We start from the raw sequence: 16,767 nt of genomic DNA, 5'->3' as shown, positions 1-16,767 counted from the left end.
CAGGTGTGGAGTTGCACTTTCTCTTTCTGCCCTGCCATCCCCAGGAGGAGGGGCTGATCGGGGCGCCAGGGTCACTTTTGCTTGGGGAAGGCACCTGGGTGGGGGTCAGGGTCTAACTCACGTCACAGCTCTCCTAGCCTGGCGCCCAGGAACCCCCTCCACTTCTCCAGCCTCCAGCCGACATTCAGCAGATCAGTCTCCCCTCCTCCCCTACCCTGAAGCTACCCATGCATTCATCCATCCATCCATCCATCCACCCAACCATCCATCCATCCATCCATCCATCCATCCGTATCCATTCATCCATCCGTATCCATTCATCCATCCACCCATCCTGTTCTCCTCATTGAACGTGCGGAGCCAGGCTGGTGCCAGGCCTGGGGACATGGTGGGGACACACACAGAGTCTGCCCTTCTGGAGCTCACAGCCGAGCACAGAAGACACGGCCCCCTGAGCTGAATCTTGTTGAACTTGGATTAGAGGCCATGCGAGGCCAGGGTCGGGGTGGGGGGCTCTGGGAGCTCCAGGGGAGGGGCCTGGCTGGTCCAGGGCAGGGAAGCATCCAGGAGGAGGCCCCTTGAAGGAGGACTTCCTCTCACATGTGGGGGTGGGAAAGGGTGAGGAGAGTGGCCGGGCGGAGGGTACTGCCTGTGCAAAGGCCCTGAGGAGAACCAACACTTTCTCACCGGTTCCTGACTGGTGAGCCTTTGAAAAACATAAACCAGGTCACAAAACTCCTCTGCTCGTGCCCCACAATGCTCCCAACACAGTCAGCCTGAGAGGACAAGGCCCTACGCGGTCTGGCCTCGGCAGCCTCCCCGCCTCCCTCCTCTCCAGCCATACTGGTCTCCTTCCGGTCCCTCAAACACACACGCTTGTCCTCACCTCAGAGCTGAGCGCTGCCCGTCCCACCCCATCTCTCTCACCTCTTCAGAGAGGTCTTCTGAGCTCACCCGTCTAATGAACGAATGAAAGACCAAACAAATGAATGAACTAATGAGGCTGGGTGTACCTGGAGCACAGGTAGGTGAAGGAAATCAGCAGAGGAGGAGACTTGGGCAGGTGGCAAGGCAGGGAGGGTGTAAAGCCTGGTGGGCTGCAAGGGGTGGGCTTTATTCTGAGCTGCTGAGAAGCCACAGGAGGGCCTTGGGTGGGGGAGGGACAGAGCTGTGGACACCGCCCCCCTCACTCCCAGGAGCTGCCTCAGAGCCCACCCACTCCTCATGAACTTGAACAGACAGATCACTGACGCCTGGAGAGAGGGCCTTGCTGGGGGGTGGGGGGGCTCCAGGCGGAAGCGGTGTCCCCCCTGCCTTTGTCCTACTGTGTGCTGCAGCAGCCAGAGCGCCACCTCTGCAAGAGCAAGGCTCTCTGAGGGCCTATAGCACGCCAGCCCTGGGGACCTAGGGACAAAGTCAGTCCAGTCCTGGTCCTGAGGAATGGCCCAGTGTGGAAAGGGGCCTGGCACATAGTAGGTGCTCAATAAACACTCCTTTCCTTCTTCTCTCCCTTCCTGGCTCTTATCCCCCATTGCCTTCTCAAAATGGGTCAGGCCGCTCAGGTGGGCAAGGTGCTTAAGAGCACGCCTTTGGCACGAAGCCATCCAGCCTCTCCACTCACTAGCTGTATGATCTGAGTAAACTGCGTGCCCTCTCTGAGCCCCGGCTTCCCCATCTGGAAACCGGATACGCTAACACTGCTCACCATAGGCAGCGTGGTGGCCATGAAGCTGGGTGATGTATGTGAAGCAGCCCGCTTTGGATGAGGGCTTCATAAAAGCAGCGGTCATTACTCACTGATCCTTTTACGCTTATGATGCTCCTACCAAAAGAGGAACTTAGGAATGATCTAGTCCCATCTCCCCATGATCCAGATGAGGAAACTGAGGCCCAGAGAGGGGACAACTTACCCATGGTCACATGGCTGGTTGGCACAAGCTGGGGTATGGTGTCCAGGGGCAACCAGGCCTGTGCTCAGGCTCCAGACAGAGATCTTAGGGGTTGGCAAATCTGGCCCAGGGGCCAAGTCTGGCTCACCGCCTGTTTTTGTACAGCCTGCCGGCTAGGGCTGTTTTTTATAAACCACTTGCAATCGATTTGATGAAGGAAATGCTAACTTTGAACTCCGATGAAGCAAAATGTTACCCCCTCCAAAAAAAAAAAAAAAAAATATTCCACCCTCGTCGGTAGTAGATCTGTATTAACAACAACAACAAAAATGTCCTTGATTATTTATCATTACATTTGAAATTTTGTCAATTTACAAATAGTGGAAATTTGTGTTCTCCTGTATACTAGCTTTGATGTTGCCTCTTGGCCCCCAAAGCCGGAAATAGTTCTTCTTTACCCTGTCCTTCTGTTCCTCACCCTGCCTGGGGCTCTCCAGACTCAACCAGTCTCACGACTGATAACCCCCACCCGGCTTTCCTCTGCGGCTGGGGGACCCAGACCGTAGGACTGCGTACTCCCCACCCAGTGCTCGCCCGGTGCTCCCAGCCCTCCTTGCGGCACTGGCCTTGGAACCCAGCTGTCACCCTGGGGGACGTGTGCACGGTGGCCTGGGCGGCGTCCCACCACTGGCTCTCGGCCCCCAGCTCCCCTGAGTACCACGCTCTCCTTTCCAACCCCTTTCGGGAGCCAAGGCCAGCGTGGGTGGCTGAAATCTCCCCGGTAACAGGATCTGCGACCCCTTCCAGCCTCCTCCCCTAACCTGCCGCCCCTCCTCCCTCACTCGCACCTGCGCTCCGGCCCCTCCTCCCGGCCCCTCCTGCACCCCACTCCTGCTCCCTCCTTCCCTGGCTCTCCATGTCACCATCTGTGGCACAATCCTTCTCTGTCACTCTCCCTGCCACCCCCTCCTTCTCCCCCCTCCTTCCCCGCTCTCTCTCCCTGCATCTCTCTCTGCATCCCTCCCTCTCGCCCCTTCTCTCGCTCTTTCCTCCTCTTTCTCTTCTCCTGTCACGCATTTCTCATCACTCCCCCTCATTCTGGCTTTCCACCCACTGCCGTCTTCTCTGTCTCTCCCTCTCTCTCTACCTCCGACCGACCCCCCTTTCCCCTCTCTTTCTATTGGTTTTTTATGGTCCCCTGTTCCCCATTTCTCTTCTTTTTCTTGGGAGGCTTCTCCCTCCTCCCCCACCCCAGGCTCCTGCTTGCAGACCCCCCATCTGTGCCCCTACCCCCCGCCACCACCCAAGACGTGTCCTGGAGATGGGGGGTGACGCACCAGGCACTGGTGGGAAGTCAGGGCCGGAGACCAGATGGGAGCGGCTCTGTGCGCAGACGTGGTCGCTGCAGGCCTAGGAGGGGGCTCCGTTCGCAAGCCGTCTAAAAGTGGGCACAGTGTGGAGAGCCCGGCTAAGGGGTGCTCGGGGGCACTGGGGACTGGGCAGGGAGAGGGGGCAGCAGAATGATAACCGGCTTGGCGGCAAGGAGGGGAGCCCTCACCCCATGGGCAGGTAAGGAGGCTGGGGCCTGGATGGGGTCCCAGAGGGTGGGGTGCTGGAGCTCACCCTCTGCGCAGGATGAACTTGGGAGGCTGCGGCTGGGGACTGGGAGAGGGTGGAAGGTCCAGGGAGGCAGGAGGCCATCCTGCGACCTCTTCGTGGACAGCGGGGGGCTGGAGGGTGGGCATTAATCTCGGAATCTCATACCATGATTCCAGAACCTTGGAGTCACGGAACAGCAGAGTGTCGGAGCTGGACAAAACCAGATGCATCATGGCATTTAGCCTCCTTGACTCAAAGGCCAGCTTTCCTGAGCTCCCCCTCTGGGCTGGGCACTGTGCTCTGCCCACTCCCATTTAATCTTTACAACAACCCTGGGAGGTGGGTAGGCTTGTCTTCATTTTTATAGGAAAAACTGAGGTCCAGAGATGGGAAGTGAGTTGCCCAAGGTCACACAGCAATTTGGCATCCTCCCTCTGTGGCAGAGCCCAAGCCCCCAACCTAGGGTTTGTGGGCTTGTGGGGTATGTTCCTGTGGGTCGGACCCCAGGTCTGAGGGGGGGCACTGAAGATCTGGTCTCTTCCCTGGGGACAGGCCCAGGGGAGCAGAGAGAAAGAAGGATGTAGAATCAGCCAGGGACTATCAGCCTGCATTGTCCAGGGCTGTCTCAGTCCTTGACGTCTCTCAGCCCGAGGCCTTCAGGGAAGCCCGCAGGCCTGGGAGGTATGGATGGTTTAGGAAAAAACAGAACTGGGCCCAACTTCTGGCCTCCCACTCACCAGCGGAGTGACCTTGCACAGCTTACTGAACCTCTCTGACCCTCAAGTTCCTCCTCTCTAAAAACCCCCCCTCTTGGGCTTGGTGAGGATCTCATGATGTGAGTTCGAGGGCTCTGCCCAGGACACCCTCTTACTTGGCTCCTAGTTCTACTTGCTGAACTGCTTGGTCTGCTCACGTTTGCACATGTCCTGCGTGCTGTGCTGGGTGCTAGGGTTACAGATATAAATAACTCAGGGTCCTGCGCCCAAGAGCCGGCAATCTAGAGGGGAAGGGGGAGGGAGATAGATAAATGGAGAACGACTGGGGTGTCTGGCATCCCTGAGGGGCGATTCTGAATTGCTGTGGGGCTCAGGGCGACCACTCACCCTCTCTGGACTTCTGTTCCCTCCGGAATAGTCCTCTGAGGAGTCCGCCCCCGGCTTTCAGGCAAGCTTGTGCCAAAGATAAACCAGACAAGGAGAAAAAGGCCCTCCTCTCCAAAGGATGAACTAGATCATGCACAGCACCCTAGCTCCTTAAAGAAAAGGTGGCGTGTAAATTGCAGGTCTGACTTACCCCAATGGAAAGCTATAATTTCCTTGCTTCTGGCACTCTGGCCCGTTAAACTTTGACAGGGAAGATGGGTCCAGATAAGGGTGGAGGCAGGGAGTCTTCTGGGGGGACCAAGGGCTTGCGGAGGGGCTATTTCATCCTCCTGTACAAAGGCAGGGCCTGGCTGGTACACTGTGTTCCCGCCAGGGCCATGTGTGTTAGCACGTGTGCCTGTGGGTACACATGTGTGTGTCTGGGCAGGAGGGGCCGTCCTCAGAGCTCACCCTCAGGCTTCCCCGGGGGCATCTGTCCCTGCAGCCCGGAAATTAGGTTGGCCTGGCTCACTGCTCCTCTCTTGGGAGTCTGCTGCTCCCCTCCCTCCTCCAGCCCCGGGTTGTGATTGGTCACCTGGCGGGGATGTTATAAAGACGATGTGCACACAAGGAGGCGAGGTGGATGGACGGGTGACGTAGGGCTCCCCAGCCGAGGAAGTCCGGACTCTAAGGTCCCAGATTCACAATTCCAGGTCTAAGAAGGGCTGATCCCAGCGTTCTGGAATTCTGACCTTCTCCGATTCAAAGATACGGAGTCTAAAAATCTATGACTCTACAACTCAGTTCTAAGACTCTAAAATTCTATTTTTAGGTCTCTAAGGGTTTAGGGATTTGGGCCCATGATCTTAATGGTTCAAGAGCCTGAGGAGCAGTGAGGAGGGCTCTGAATAGGTTGATGGGAGAGCTGGATGCCAGCTGGTGGCCCGGACCAGCTATGACCCTTAGACAAGTGCCTTCTCCAGGCCTGGCCTCAGTCTGCCGGCCTGTGAAATGGAGTGGGTGGGAGAGGGTCTTACGAATCCTCCCAGCTTTGTCCCTTCCTTAGCTGTGTGACCAGAGTGCATGCCCTCAATTTTGTTCCCTGTCTGTACTGTGGGGACAACCCTAGTGCCTCCCTCATAAGACCCTAGAGGATGCTGCATGTCACTGCTTAACCTGGAACCTTAGCTCAGTGACAAAGGGCTGGCAGCACTGTTACGATCCTATGCGCCCACTGCCCAGATGCCCCCTTGCTTAGTGCCTGGGGTGAGGGCAGGTTGAGGGCCCTCATCAGGCTCGGAGGAGCAGGGAGAGGGTGCTCTGAGCCCGGCCAGCCTGGCGAAGCATCAGGAAGAGCCAGCGCCAAGGGGTGCTTTGCCATTCTTGGCATCACCCCGCCTGGTGCTCAGAGCCCTTGGAAGCCCCGGGTATTGGGCAGGGGCACCGGGCATGCTCACCCACCCAGAGGCGTTTGCTCTGAGTTGGGGTGCCTCCCCTTTCCAGGAGCTTCGCATGTGAAAAGTGGTGTCTGGACAGGGCAGTGGGGACCATAGGTCTCGCTGGAGGCGTTTCAGGTCCAGGGTTCGGCGGGCAGGAGAGCGCTGGAGGAAGGCTCCTCTGAGAAGTTTCCTTCTCCCTCGGGGTTTCTGTAGGGAGAGTCAGGGCAGCCAGCAGCCAAGGGACTGGGGAAGGGGGTGGTCATTTGGAAGGAAGGGAGGAGGTCCAGTCGCAGAGAGGCTCCAGCTTTCAGCCCTGGCCTCTAACTGGGTCTCCGGAGAGCCAGAAAGTCCTGCTGAGGGAGGCTAGCCAATCCTGGGGCAGGACGTCTCTCCCAGCAGGGCCTGAATTCCCACTATCAGCAATTCATCCTCCCTTTGCATTAAGATTTGTCCACCGGGGTTCCTCTGATTCATTCGATGCCTCAAACACTGATGCAGAACTTGCGCTTATATGAAAGGGACGAGGGAAAGGACCAGAGCAGAATACTAGCATCTCCACGCTTGAGAGTCAAGTCTAGCAGGGTAGCCAGGAGGAGTCCCAGCTCCTTATAACACACGAGAAGTGTAGTAAGAAGTGCTCACAGAGTGAATGGGGACGCTTGTTCCCACTGTGCCGCTGGGCAAGCTCTTACTCACGTTTCAAGACCCACTTGAAGTGTCCTCTTCTCGGGGGAGCCCGCCCCACCAGCGCAGGGGGGAGCTGGCTATTCTTGTCCTTACCTCCAGCGTGTTGTGAATTTCTCCGCCATCGGTCAGCCTTTGGGGCAGAAGGGGCCCCAGCCGCCCACCCCCCAGGTTCACAGCCAATCATCCCTCACAAGCCCTGTTCACAGCAGGGCCTTTGCCGGGGTGCAGTGGGATGAGCAGGGCTGAGAGAGTCCTCAAGGGCTTTGATTTCCAGGGGAAGGGACACCTCTGAGCCTGTGGTTCTTAACTCCATTCAGAATCTGAGGAATCTGATGAAGGCGCTGGGCTCTGCCCAGAAAAAACAAGGATGTATTAACTTTCACCAGAGTTTGGGGGGTTTATGGATCCTCTGAAGTTCATCAAGAGACTTGGGTTCAAGGTTAAGGACCTGTGATATGCAGCAGTGTTTTTCTAGTGTGAGAGCTGAGACCTGTTTGGGGGGTGTCTTAGTCTGTCCAGATTGTTGTAACAGAATACCATAGACTGGGTGGCTTAAAAACAACACAAATTCATTCCTCACCGTTCTGGAGGCTGGGAAGTCCGAGATCAGTGCTCCGGCAGATTCGGTGTCTGGTGAGGACCTGCTTCCTGGTTCATAGGTGGCTGTTTTCTTGCTGTTTCCTTGTATGGCGGAAGGGACATGGGAGCTCTCTGGGGTCTCCTTTAGAAGGGCACTAATCCCATTCATGAGGGCTCTACCCTCGCGACCAAATCACCCCCAAAGGCCCTCCCATCTAATACCATCACACTGGGGGTTAGGATTTTAACATATCAATTTGGTGTGGGGGAGGACACATTCAGTCTATCACAGTGGGTGATCCACTTGGGGCTCTGCCAGCAGGCTAATCATATGTAGAAAGGGCAAATATTGTTTTCTGGAACAATATGATGTCGACGGGTTGCAATGTAAAAGGCACTGGTGTCAAAAACGTTTGGAAAATGCCGGTATGGAGGAAAGGGCTTATGTTGTCATCAGCTTATCGAATGATCCCTTTACTGAACACGTGTGGAGCACCTGCCCTGTGCACAGGTGAACGGACACTGGTGTCCAGGTCAGTGCTGGTCCCCAGAGTCCCATGCCACACCCCCTGCTATGTGGTACAGAGTGGTCACTTCACCTCTTTGAGACTCAGTTTCCTCATGTGACAAGTGAGGATACCTTGCCCGCCTCCCTTGCTAGCCTGTGCAGAGCGAATGAGCCGTGACACGTCAAACTCTGGCCAGGTGCCCAGGAAGTCTCCAAGTTTAGTGTGATGGGGGAGGGGCTGAAGAGAGAAAGCCATGCCCAGCCATGACCAAACCGTGTCCTCCCTCCTCCAGGCCAGTAGCTGACTGCTGACCACCCTCTCTTGGCCATGGACACCCCTGGCTATCCTTCACTGGTGCCCACGCCCTCAGAACCCTGGAACACCTCTTCGGCTTGGCCCCTGGATGCCATCCTCGGAAACGCGTCCTCAGCGCGGAGTGCAGCAGGGCTGGCTGTCAGCGGCATTCTGATCCCACTGGTCTACCTGGTGGTGTGCGTGGTGGGCCTGCTGGGCAACTCACTGGTCATCTACGTGGTCCTGCGACAGACGGCCAGCCCGTCGGTCACCAACATCTACATCCTCAACCTGGCGCTGGCTGACGAGCTTTTCATGCTGGGGCTGCCCTTCCTGGCCGCCCAGAACGCCCTGTCCTACTGGCCCTTCGGGTCCCTCATGTGCCGCCTGGTCATGGCTGTGGACGGCATCAACCAGTTCACCAGCATCTTCTGTCTCACTGTCATGAGCGTGGACCGCTACTTGGCGGTAGCGCATCCCACCCGCTCAGCCCGCTGGCGCACGGCGCCCGTGGCCCGCACAGTCAGCGCGGCCGTCTGGGTGGCCTCAGCCGTGGTAGTGCTGCCCGTGGTGGTCTTCTCGGGCGTGCCCCGTGGCATGAGCACCTGCCACATGCAGTGGCCCGAGCCGGCGGCGGCCTGGCGGGCTGGCTTCATCATCTACACGGCCGCACTGGGCTTCTTTGGGCCGCTGCTGGTCATTTGCCTCTGCTACCTGCTCATCGTGGTCAAGGTGCGCTCAGCTGGGCGGCGGGTGTGGGCACCCTCGTGCCAGCGGCGGCGGCATTCTGAGCGCAGGGTCACGCGCATGGTGGTGGCCGTGGTGGCCCTCTTTGTCCTCTGCTGGATGCCCTTTTATGTGCTCAACATCATCAACGTGGTGTGCCCGCTGCCCGAGGAACCCGCCTTCTTCGGCCTCTACTTCCTGGTGGTGGCACTGCCCTACGCCAACAGCTGTGCCAACCCCATCCTTTACGGCTTCCTCTCCTATCGCTTCAAGCAGGGCTTCCGCAGGGTCCTGCTGCGGCCCTCCCGCCGTGTGCGCAACCAGGAGCCTCCCCTGGGGCCTCCAGAGAAGACAGAGGAAGAGGAGGATGAGGAAGAGGATGGAGGTGGGGAGGATGGGCAGGAGGGAGCAGGGAAGCATGAGGAGCTGAAGGAGATGAATGGCCGGGTCAACCGGATCACACAGCCGGGTCCCAGCGGACAGGAGCAGCCTCCCAGCGGCCCCACCAGAAAGGAGCGTCAGTTCCTACCCCAAGAACCCTCAGCTGCGGAGAAGTCAGGCACCCTGCACATCAGCTATCTGTAAGGGCCTGCGGAGGGCCAGGGCAGCCCAAGGACAGGGCAGAGACTGTGGGTACGCCTAGGGCATGCCACCTGAGGTGCCAGGGGCCCATGATGGGAAGTTCAGAGGCCTGGGCTCTGATCCCATTGCTGCCGAGACTTGCTGTGTGACCTCAGATAGGTCACTTCCCCTCTCTGGGCCTTGTGTTCTCCTCTGTGACTCGGGGATGGGAGATACGGCCTGGACGAGCTCTATCAGATGAGAAGTCTGGAGGGGCACCACTGCTGGGCTGGGTGGGGTCAGGTTAAGGGGATAGGTACCGACTGGCTTTCCCCTTCCGAAACAGAGCATCCTGAATCTTGGCCCTCAGAGGGATAAACCAAGGCCTGGATTTCCCGGGCTCAGAGTCAGGTTCACAAAAGAGGGAGTGGGGGCCCACATTCACAGGGAGTGGTACTGCATCCGCAAATAGGATAAAGTCTTACCTGGTAGGGAGAAGGGGTGTGAGATTGCCCAGGCCCCCATCAGCTCTTTCCCTCTTGCTGCAAGGCTGTGGGGCAGCTCTTCTCCTCTCCGGGCCTCAGGCCTCACCTGCTAAACAACCCAATAACCTCCAGGCCCTCTTGGCCCAGACAGTCAATGCCAGGACTCCTGTATTCCCGGACAAGAGGAGAAGAGGTGATTTTCCAGGAAGCTAATTAAGTTGAGCTTCAGGGTCCCTGACTGCTCCGGCCCTTCTGAGGCCCTGAGTCTAATTTTGTACTTGTAATTTTGTATTTCTTTTCTTAAAGAGGGACCCCCTGTTGCATAAGCTTAGGCCACCCAAAGGCTAGCTCAGGCCCTGTTGGGGGCAGCTGATCAATCCTCAAAGCAGCTCACTTTGTGTCCTGTGGCTGGAGGGGGTCTCAGGGTCTTTGAGGGCTCAGGAACCTCCTCATAGGAGAAATCCTCCCTGCTTCTCCCCCCTCGGTGACTAAGGCAGGGACCTGGCCCAGGCAGCCTGGAATGGAAAGGCAGAGTGTCTAAACAGAGCTGGGAGGAGAAGGAAGAAGAAGAGGAGGGAGAGGAAGGGGGAAGAGAAAGGAGGAAGAGAAAGGCGAAGGAGGAGGACAAGCAGGAGGAGGTGGAGGACAGATCTGTTCCATGACCTTGGAGCCGACCTTGGCCCCTCTGGGCTGAGCTCAGTTGCAGCATCAATGAAACATGGTTGCCGGTGCCTGGCCTGATCAAACTCAAGGAAAGGATGCCATCAGGGTGGAAAAACAAATGCTCTGAAAGGTACAGGCCCAGCCCCCTTGAGGGCCTGCAGTGCTGGTAAGAAGGGCTAGGCCTCGGTGGAAGCCTGGGGGCAGAGCTGAGAAGCAAGGCCTGGCTCCCGGGCGAGGCTGGGAGGGGTGGTGCAGAGCTGCAGGCTGGGGAGCAGGCCTCCCGGTCCTCTACATGCCCCAGAGCAGCAGGTCGGGAGGGCCCAAGGAAGACAAGACTAGAGGAGGCTGGAGGGAGGCCACAGGGAGGCCACAGGGAGAGGCCACTGTCCAAGGCTGGGCCTGGGCTGGCCTGGACTCCCTCTCAGAGATGACCCCTTAGAGCCACAGAGAGACTGGTCCTGGGGAGGGTGGTACCTCCAGTTAAATCTCCCAACCCCCCACCCCACAGAGGGTAGGGGGCCCTCAGGGAAAGCATGGGAACCACAAGTTGGGAGGCCTAGATCTTCAACTCATCTTCGATCCTATCTAGCCTTGACCTCTCTGGGCCTCAGTTTCCCATCATAAAATGGAAGTGGTTGTCCCAGCTTGCCTGCCTCCTGGGATTTGGGAAGAAAAGGAGTCGTTTGGGGTAAACTGCCATGTACACTGCAATGGCTGGGGGTGGGCCATAACAGATTATAGAGTGGAGGCAGCCCCCCTGCCAGGCGTGGCCTTCAACCCCTTCTCCTTCATCAAGTGGCTTCTCTGTCTCCAGCCCTTGGGGGTGAGTGCACTACAGGACATGAGGAAGGGAAGTTGGGGGTCAGAGACCAAGGATCAGGGAGGCAGGGCTTGGGGGAGAGTGAGGCCCCATCAGGCGGAAAGAAGTTTGCAAAACTAGAGCTTGTGTGGCGGTTGGAGGCCCAGTCCTCAGTCTGGTGTTCCCCTGAGGGGGATCTGGGGGTCTGAGGAAAGAGGGTCCCTGGCATTCCAGCATTTCCTGCTTTCCTGGCCAACCCTACTTTCCTGATTCCTGGGGCAAGGGACCCTGTTCTGCAAGGGTGGCTGGGAGGCCCCTTAGGGAAATTCTGACTCTAACTCTTGTCAATAAAGTCAGTGACACATGACAACTGGCCTGGGCCAATTCCTCTGGCGGGCGCTGTGTTTTTAGACGGGTGTGCATGGGTGGGGGTGGGTACGGGCATCCATCTCTATCGGGGTGCTCCTTCTCTCCTGTCTCTCAGCTCTGCGTGCCCAGGCCTCTTTGTGTATAGCCTCCCAGAATCCTGGTCCTCCAGGAGTCATGGAAGACGTTCCTGACAAGCCTCAGCCTGCACCTTTACAGATCTTGATCCAAAGGCAGTAGATATACTCTCTTCCTGTGTCCAAATATCAGATCTCATGCAAGAGAGCTGATTGGCTCTAACTGAGTCACATGATGGCCCCTTGGGCCAATCACCAAGAGACAAGGTGATAGAATGCCATGATTGGCCAGATGTGGGTCATGTGCCCATCTTTCCAGCTAGAGAGAAGGTGGGACACTGTGATGGACAGTTTGACCTGACCATTGGGGTAGGAGTTGGGTCAGGGACTGACTATCAATGGCAGGGAGAGAAGAGCCAGGCAGCAACAATAACGGGATGGGGGAGGGGTGTGCAAACACAGTGCAGGGCACATAATAGGTGCTCGGGGCATCTCAGCCATATCCACGAGTGAATGTGTATTGGGGTGTAACACCGAGGGCCTGCTGTGTGTGTGGCAGGTGTGCACCGGGTGGGAGCAGAGGAACTGCTTGCAGCCCAGGTTGTGTGGGGAGTGGGCCTGGGCCAGGGTCCCCTCTCTGGATCCCACAGCTATCCAGCTTCCCCATCTCACCATATGTCACTACCTGTGCATGCTCTTGTGCGTGTGTGTGTGTGTGTGTGTGTGTGTGTGTGTGTGTGTGTGTCGGGGGGTGTCCCAATAGCTTTGTCCCTCCAGGCAGGGGCTGTGCGTGATGCATCTGTGTTCCCAGGGCCTGGCAGTGCTGTGGGCCCCTCATATGACTATTTGGAATAAATGACTGAATGGGGGAAATTCCATTTCTCAATTCCAGGGGGGAATTTTCACACTGTGACCCTAGCCTCTTTTGGATCTGTGCAATGTGGTGACCCTGAATAAATGGGGGGGGACATCAGGGGAATGGAAGGAGTTATATGGGGGTTTGGGGCTGGGATCTACGGGTTATGGGAACCACAAGGGCTGTGGGCTGAGGGCAGGCTCTGGGGCTGTGAGCCCGAGCAGGCAGGAAGGGGTGGCAATGACCCTCTCTGCCTGATTCCGTCTCTCCAGACATCCAAGTTGCTCAGATCCAAGACCTTACCTTGAACTTGTCTCTCAGAGGCTGTTGCCTGGCAACAGCCCATGGCCACCAGGCTCTGGACCAGGACTTCATATGTCAGCCTCAGCACCAGCAGAAAGGAGCTAGGAGTCTGCAGGGCCTGGGATAGGGGAGGCCAAGGCCCCCGGGCTTCAGGCCCTCCTCACCTCCAAGGGGTGGGGGAGACGGAGTCCACAGTCCCATGGGGAGGCGACAGCCTGGGTGCCACAGGACTCCAGACACAGAAGGAAGCACCCTAAAGGCGGCAAGAACCCCAGGCTGTAACGTGAGGAGCTCTCCCTGGAGTTGTGCAAGGCCACGGTCCCGCCGAAACCTCAGGGGGCTTCCCTGTCACTGGCAGGCCCTGGTGAGACTCTTGGTGATCCTACTGGAAGGCCATGGGGCAAACACATCCCCAAAATGTCATGAGACCCAAAGTCAGGAGGCCTGGGACCTAGGCCCACTCTGCCATGAATCTACCACACAGCCTTGGCCATTCACTGACCTCTCTGGGCAAAGTTCATTAAGTTAATAAAGACTTTTCTGAGCACCCACTGTGTGCAAGGCCCTGACACCAGGCTGGGGAAACAGACACGGTTCCTGTGCCTTGTGGCGCTCACAGGCAACCACACAAGTAAATGGACCACTATCCAGTGGGGACGGCAGTGCACTGTGCTCTGGGGGATCACAGCTGGGGGGAGGGGTCCGTGTTGGGGGCGGCACTGAGAGCAGAGGGTGAACCTGAGTGTGCCCGGCAGGGGGACTGTATGTGCTAAGGCCCTGGGGTTGAAGGAAGGCAGTGAATGAAAGGGAGAAAAGCAGAGGTGAGGCCCAATTCAGGGACAGAAGCTGTGTCAGACAGGACCTCCTAGGAGGTTAATTCCAGTTGTGCATTGAATTGTGTACCGCTCCCCCCTCAAATTCATGTGAAGTTCTAACCTCTAGTACCTCCGGATGTGACCTTATTTGGAAATAGGGTCCTTGCAGTTATAAGCAGTTAAGATGACGTCACCCTGGAGTCAGGTGGGGTCCTATTCCAATATGACTGGTGTTTTTAAGAAAAGGGAAGATTAGGACACAGACACGAGCATGGGGAAAATGCTGGAGTGATGCTTCCACAAGTTAATGCCAAAGATTGCCAGCAAACTACCAGAAGCCGGGAGAGAGGCCTGGAAGAGGTCCTTCCTCACAGCCCTCAGAAGGAAGCAACCCTGCCTGACACCTTGATCTTGGACTTCTAGCCTGCAGAACTATGAGAAAATAAATTTCTGTTGTTTAAACCACCTAGTTTGTGGTACTTTGTTCTGGCAGCAAACTAATACAATTCCCACCTGCAAAACGGAGCCAACAGTCCCTCCTCTCCTGGGTCTCTGGAGGACCTTGAACTAATTCATTCATTCTTTCCTTCAACAAGTGTTTACAGAACAGCCACCAACTGCAAAAAGCTGAAGGCAGAGAAGTACAAGGCCTGTCTTTTGGGGTGAAGGAAGTTGTATTGAACATAAGAGATAAAGAGGTGGTTCTTAAGCCCCCAGAAGCTGGAACTGTCTGGTTTTAAAACCCGGCTCATCCATTCACTAGCTGTTTGACCTAGAGCCAGTTAATTAACTTTCCTGTGCCTCAGTTTCCTCCTCTTTGAGATGAAGATGAGAGTAGATGTCTATTGTTAAGAAGATGAAATGAATAGAGATTTATAAACAGCTTAGAACAGTGCATCGTAGGTGCTATGTGTTAAATAAACATGAGAAGTGCTTTAACAGAAGCAAGAATCCAGCCATGGGTTGGGGAGGACGTCTCCCCGGAAGGGTTATAGCCCAGCCAAGCATCAAGAGGGAACTGGCGTTTGTGCACTAGGAGGAGGCATGCGAGATGTTCAAGGTACTAAGAACAGCTCTGCTACCCATTTTACAGCTGAAGATAGTGAGGCCTGGGATGGTCATGTGATTTGCCCAGGGTCACAGCACCAGAGGCAGGACCAAGAACCACGTTTTCCTAGCCCCCAGTCCAGTGTCCATAGCTTTTAGAAACTATGAAATTGAGGGCCAGGGTGGCAGGAGTGATGCTGGAGGTGGAAAGAGCTCTGAGGTCAGTGGTGCCAGCTCCTTGGCGGCCACTGGCGGTAACAGATGATGTCCTTGGGCAAGACTCAACAGGCATGAAGGGCAGCCCAGACCAGCGGATGGTTGATGCCGGGACAGACAGGGGCAGTGACGTCATCATCCTGCTGGTGGGCAACAAGACCGACCTGGCCGACAAGAGGCAGGCGACCATCCAGGAGGGCGAGCAGCGTGCCAAAGAACTGAGCGCCACGTTCATCGAGACCAGTGCCAAGACCAGCTACAACGTGAAGCAGCTCTTCCGACGTGTGGCCTTGGCTCTGCCTGGAATGGAGAATGTCCAGGAGAAAAGCAAAGAAGGGATGATCGACATCAAGCTGGACCAACCCCAGGAGTCCCTGGCCAGCAAGGGCGGCTGCTCCCGCTAATGCAGCCTGACCGCTGGCTTCCTCTGACACTACTCACTTGTTGTGAGAACCCTCCAGCGAGCCCTGCAGCCTCGGCATAGGCCTGCCTGGCAGGCTAAGGTGGTGTGTACACAGGAGTGAATGTCAGTGACACACTCATGCACATACGTGTGCACGGAGAGCAAGGCCAGTCTTCACTTTTTCACAGGCTCAAAGAAAGTGCCCGGGGTCACGCTTGGCCTCCTCCAGGGTCCCAGACACCCCAGGTCCTGGTTCACACAGGCCAGGGACACAGCCTGTACACAGCCAGGAGCTCCTGCCCTCTGGCCATCTTGTTAACAGGAAGGGAAAATGAGGCCTGCAGGAGTACGGGGCCTCTCGGTCCTGCTCTCTGCGTTAATGACCAGGAAACATGTCAATATTTGCACACAGGAACTGCTGGCCTTGCTACGCTTGGTCAGTGTGCCCAGAGCCTGCTTGGTTTCGCCATCTGTAAGAGGAGGGGTTGTCTCTGTGCTCCGGTGCAGGCCTTCCGCCCGCTCATCAGATAGGGTGGGTCCTTCCTCCTTGCTGACCATGATAAATGGCAGCAATTATGGGGAGAACAAAGCAAACACACAATGACCATTGACATGGGTGGTGTGGCAGGTGAGCTCACGGCCACACAATCCATTTCGAGCCTCACAGCCACCACTTCTTAGCTCTGCGTGCCTTTGGGCCAGACTCAAAACCTCTTGGAGCCTCAGTTTCCTCATCCATAAAATGGGCTCGGTAGTCCCATCTCACAGGACTGTCGCAGGACCAGGAGGCGGCCGGTTGGCTCTGGCCGACGCCAGCGCTGTGCTCTGTGTCCAGCAGGGGGCGCCGCGTAACCTTCCCCTCTCCGCTTGGCGTCCTCAGCCGCTCCGCTCTGCCGGACTCGGCTCTATTCGGCACCACTCGGATCCACTCGGTCAGACCCGGCGATAATCGGCCGGACACGCTGGGCTCGGCCGGACTCGGCTCTGCTCGGCCAAGTTCGGCTTTGCTCGGTTCTGTTCGACTCCGCCGGGAGCTGGACTCGCAAAGGCCCCTCCCCGGCGCCGCAGCGGCTCGTTTCTCTCGTCTCGCTGTCTGCTTCCCGGGTAGAGGCGCGGTGGCCGGAGCAGAGCCGCTCCCTCCGTCCACAAGCCGGCGGGTTTCTCCGTGGCGGGAGTCTGGTCTGGCTGAGCGCTAGGTGGTGCCAAGAGTGGCTGCAGCTGGCGGCAGTCTTTTCCCAGGGTTTGAGCCCGAAGCGGGTGGGCATGGAGGGGCTTCCCCGGCTTGGGGGTGGGAGTCCCTCCCCTTAATTCTGCGGAGAGAAGCGGGGAGGATGGCGCTGGCCTCCCGCGTGCCTTGGCGACCCCATCATCC

The 16,767-nt window shown here is 57.2% G+C and overlaps 1 protein-coding gene and 1 pseudogene across 3 annotated transcripts; both read left to right on the top strand.

Moving 5' to 3' along the window:
- The first annotated feature begins 472 nt into the window (after positions 1-472).
- On the top strand, positions 473-12,455 carry SSTR3 (somatostatin receptor 3). 2 transcript variants are annotated; one of them, XM_082350383.1, is made up of 2 exons: positions 473-3,458; positions 8,077-12,455. In XM_082350383.1, exon 2 carries the CDS (start codon positions 8,112-8,114, stop codon positions 9,387-9,389), a length of 1,278 nt encoding a protein of 425 aa, XP_082206509.1. In that variant the 5' UTR covers positions 473-3,458; positions 8,077-8,111; the 3' UTR covers positions 9,390-12,455. The 2 variants fall into 2 exon arrangements, with proteins under 2 accessions (XP_082206509.1, XP_082206510.1); XM_082350384.1 differs by lacking the exon at positions 473-3,458 and adding an exon at positions 3,467-7,329.
- A 52-nt stretch (positions 12,456-12,507) lies between these two features.
- LOC309608573 (ras-related protein Rab-6B pseudogene) lies at positions 12,508-15,627 on the top strand (annotated as a pseudogene). The gene has a single exon. The product of its transcript is annotated as a ras-related protein Rab-6B pseudogene (transcript).
- Positions 15,628-16,767: the final 1,140 nt, after the last annotated feature.

This window comes from Balaenoptera borealis, assembly GCF_965194805.1.
Source record: "Balaenoptera borealis genome assembly, chromosome: 13".
Taxonomy (NCBI): Eukaryota; Metazoa; Chordata; class Mammalia; order Artiodactyla; family Balaenopteridae; genus Balaenoptera; species Balaenoptera borealis.
Note: the sequence above shows the minus strand (reverse complement) of the source record. Positions and strands in the feature narration are given on the sequence as shown.

Excerpts from the sequence above, each read along its gene's own strand:
- SSTR3 (XM_082350383.1), top strand. The coding sequence starts at position 8,112 with ATGGACACCCCTGGCTATCCTTCACTGGTGCCCACGCCCTCAGAACCC.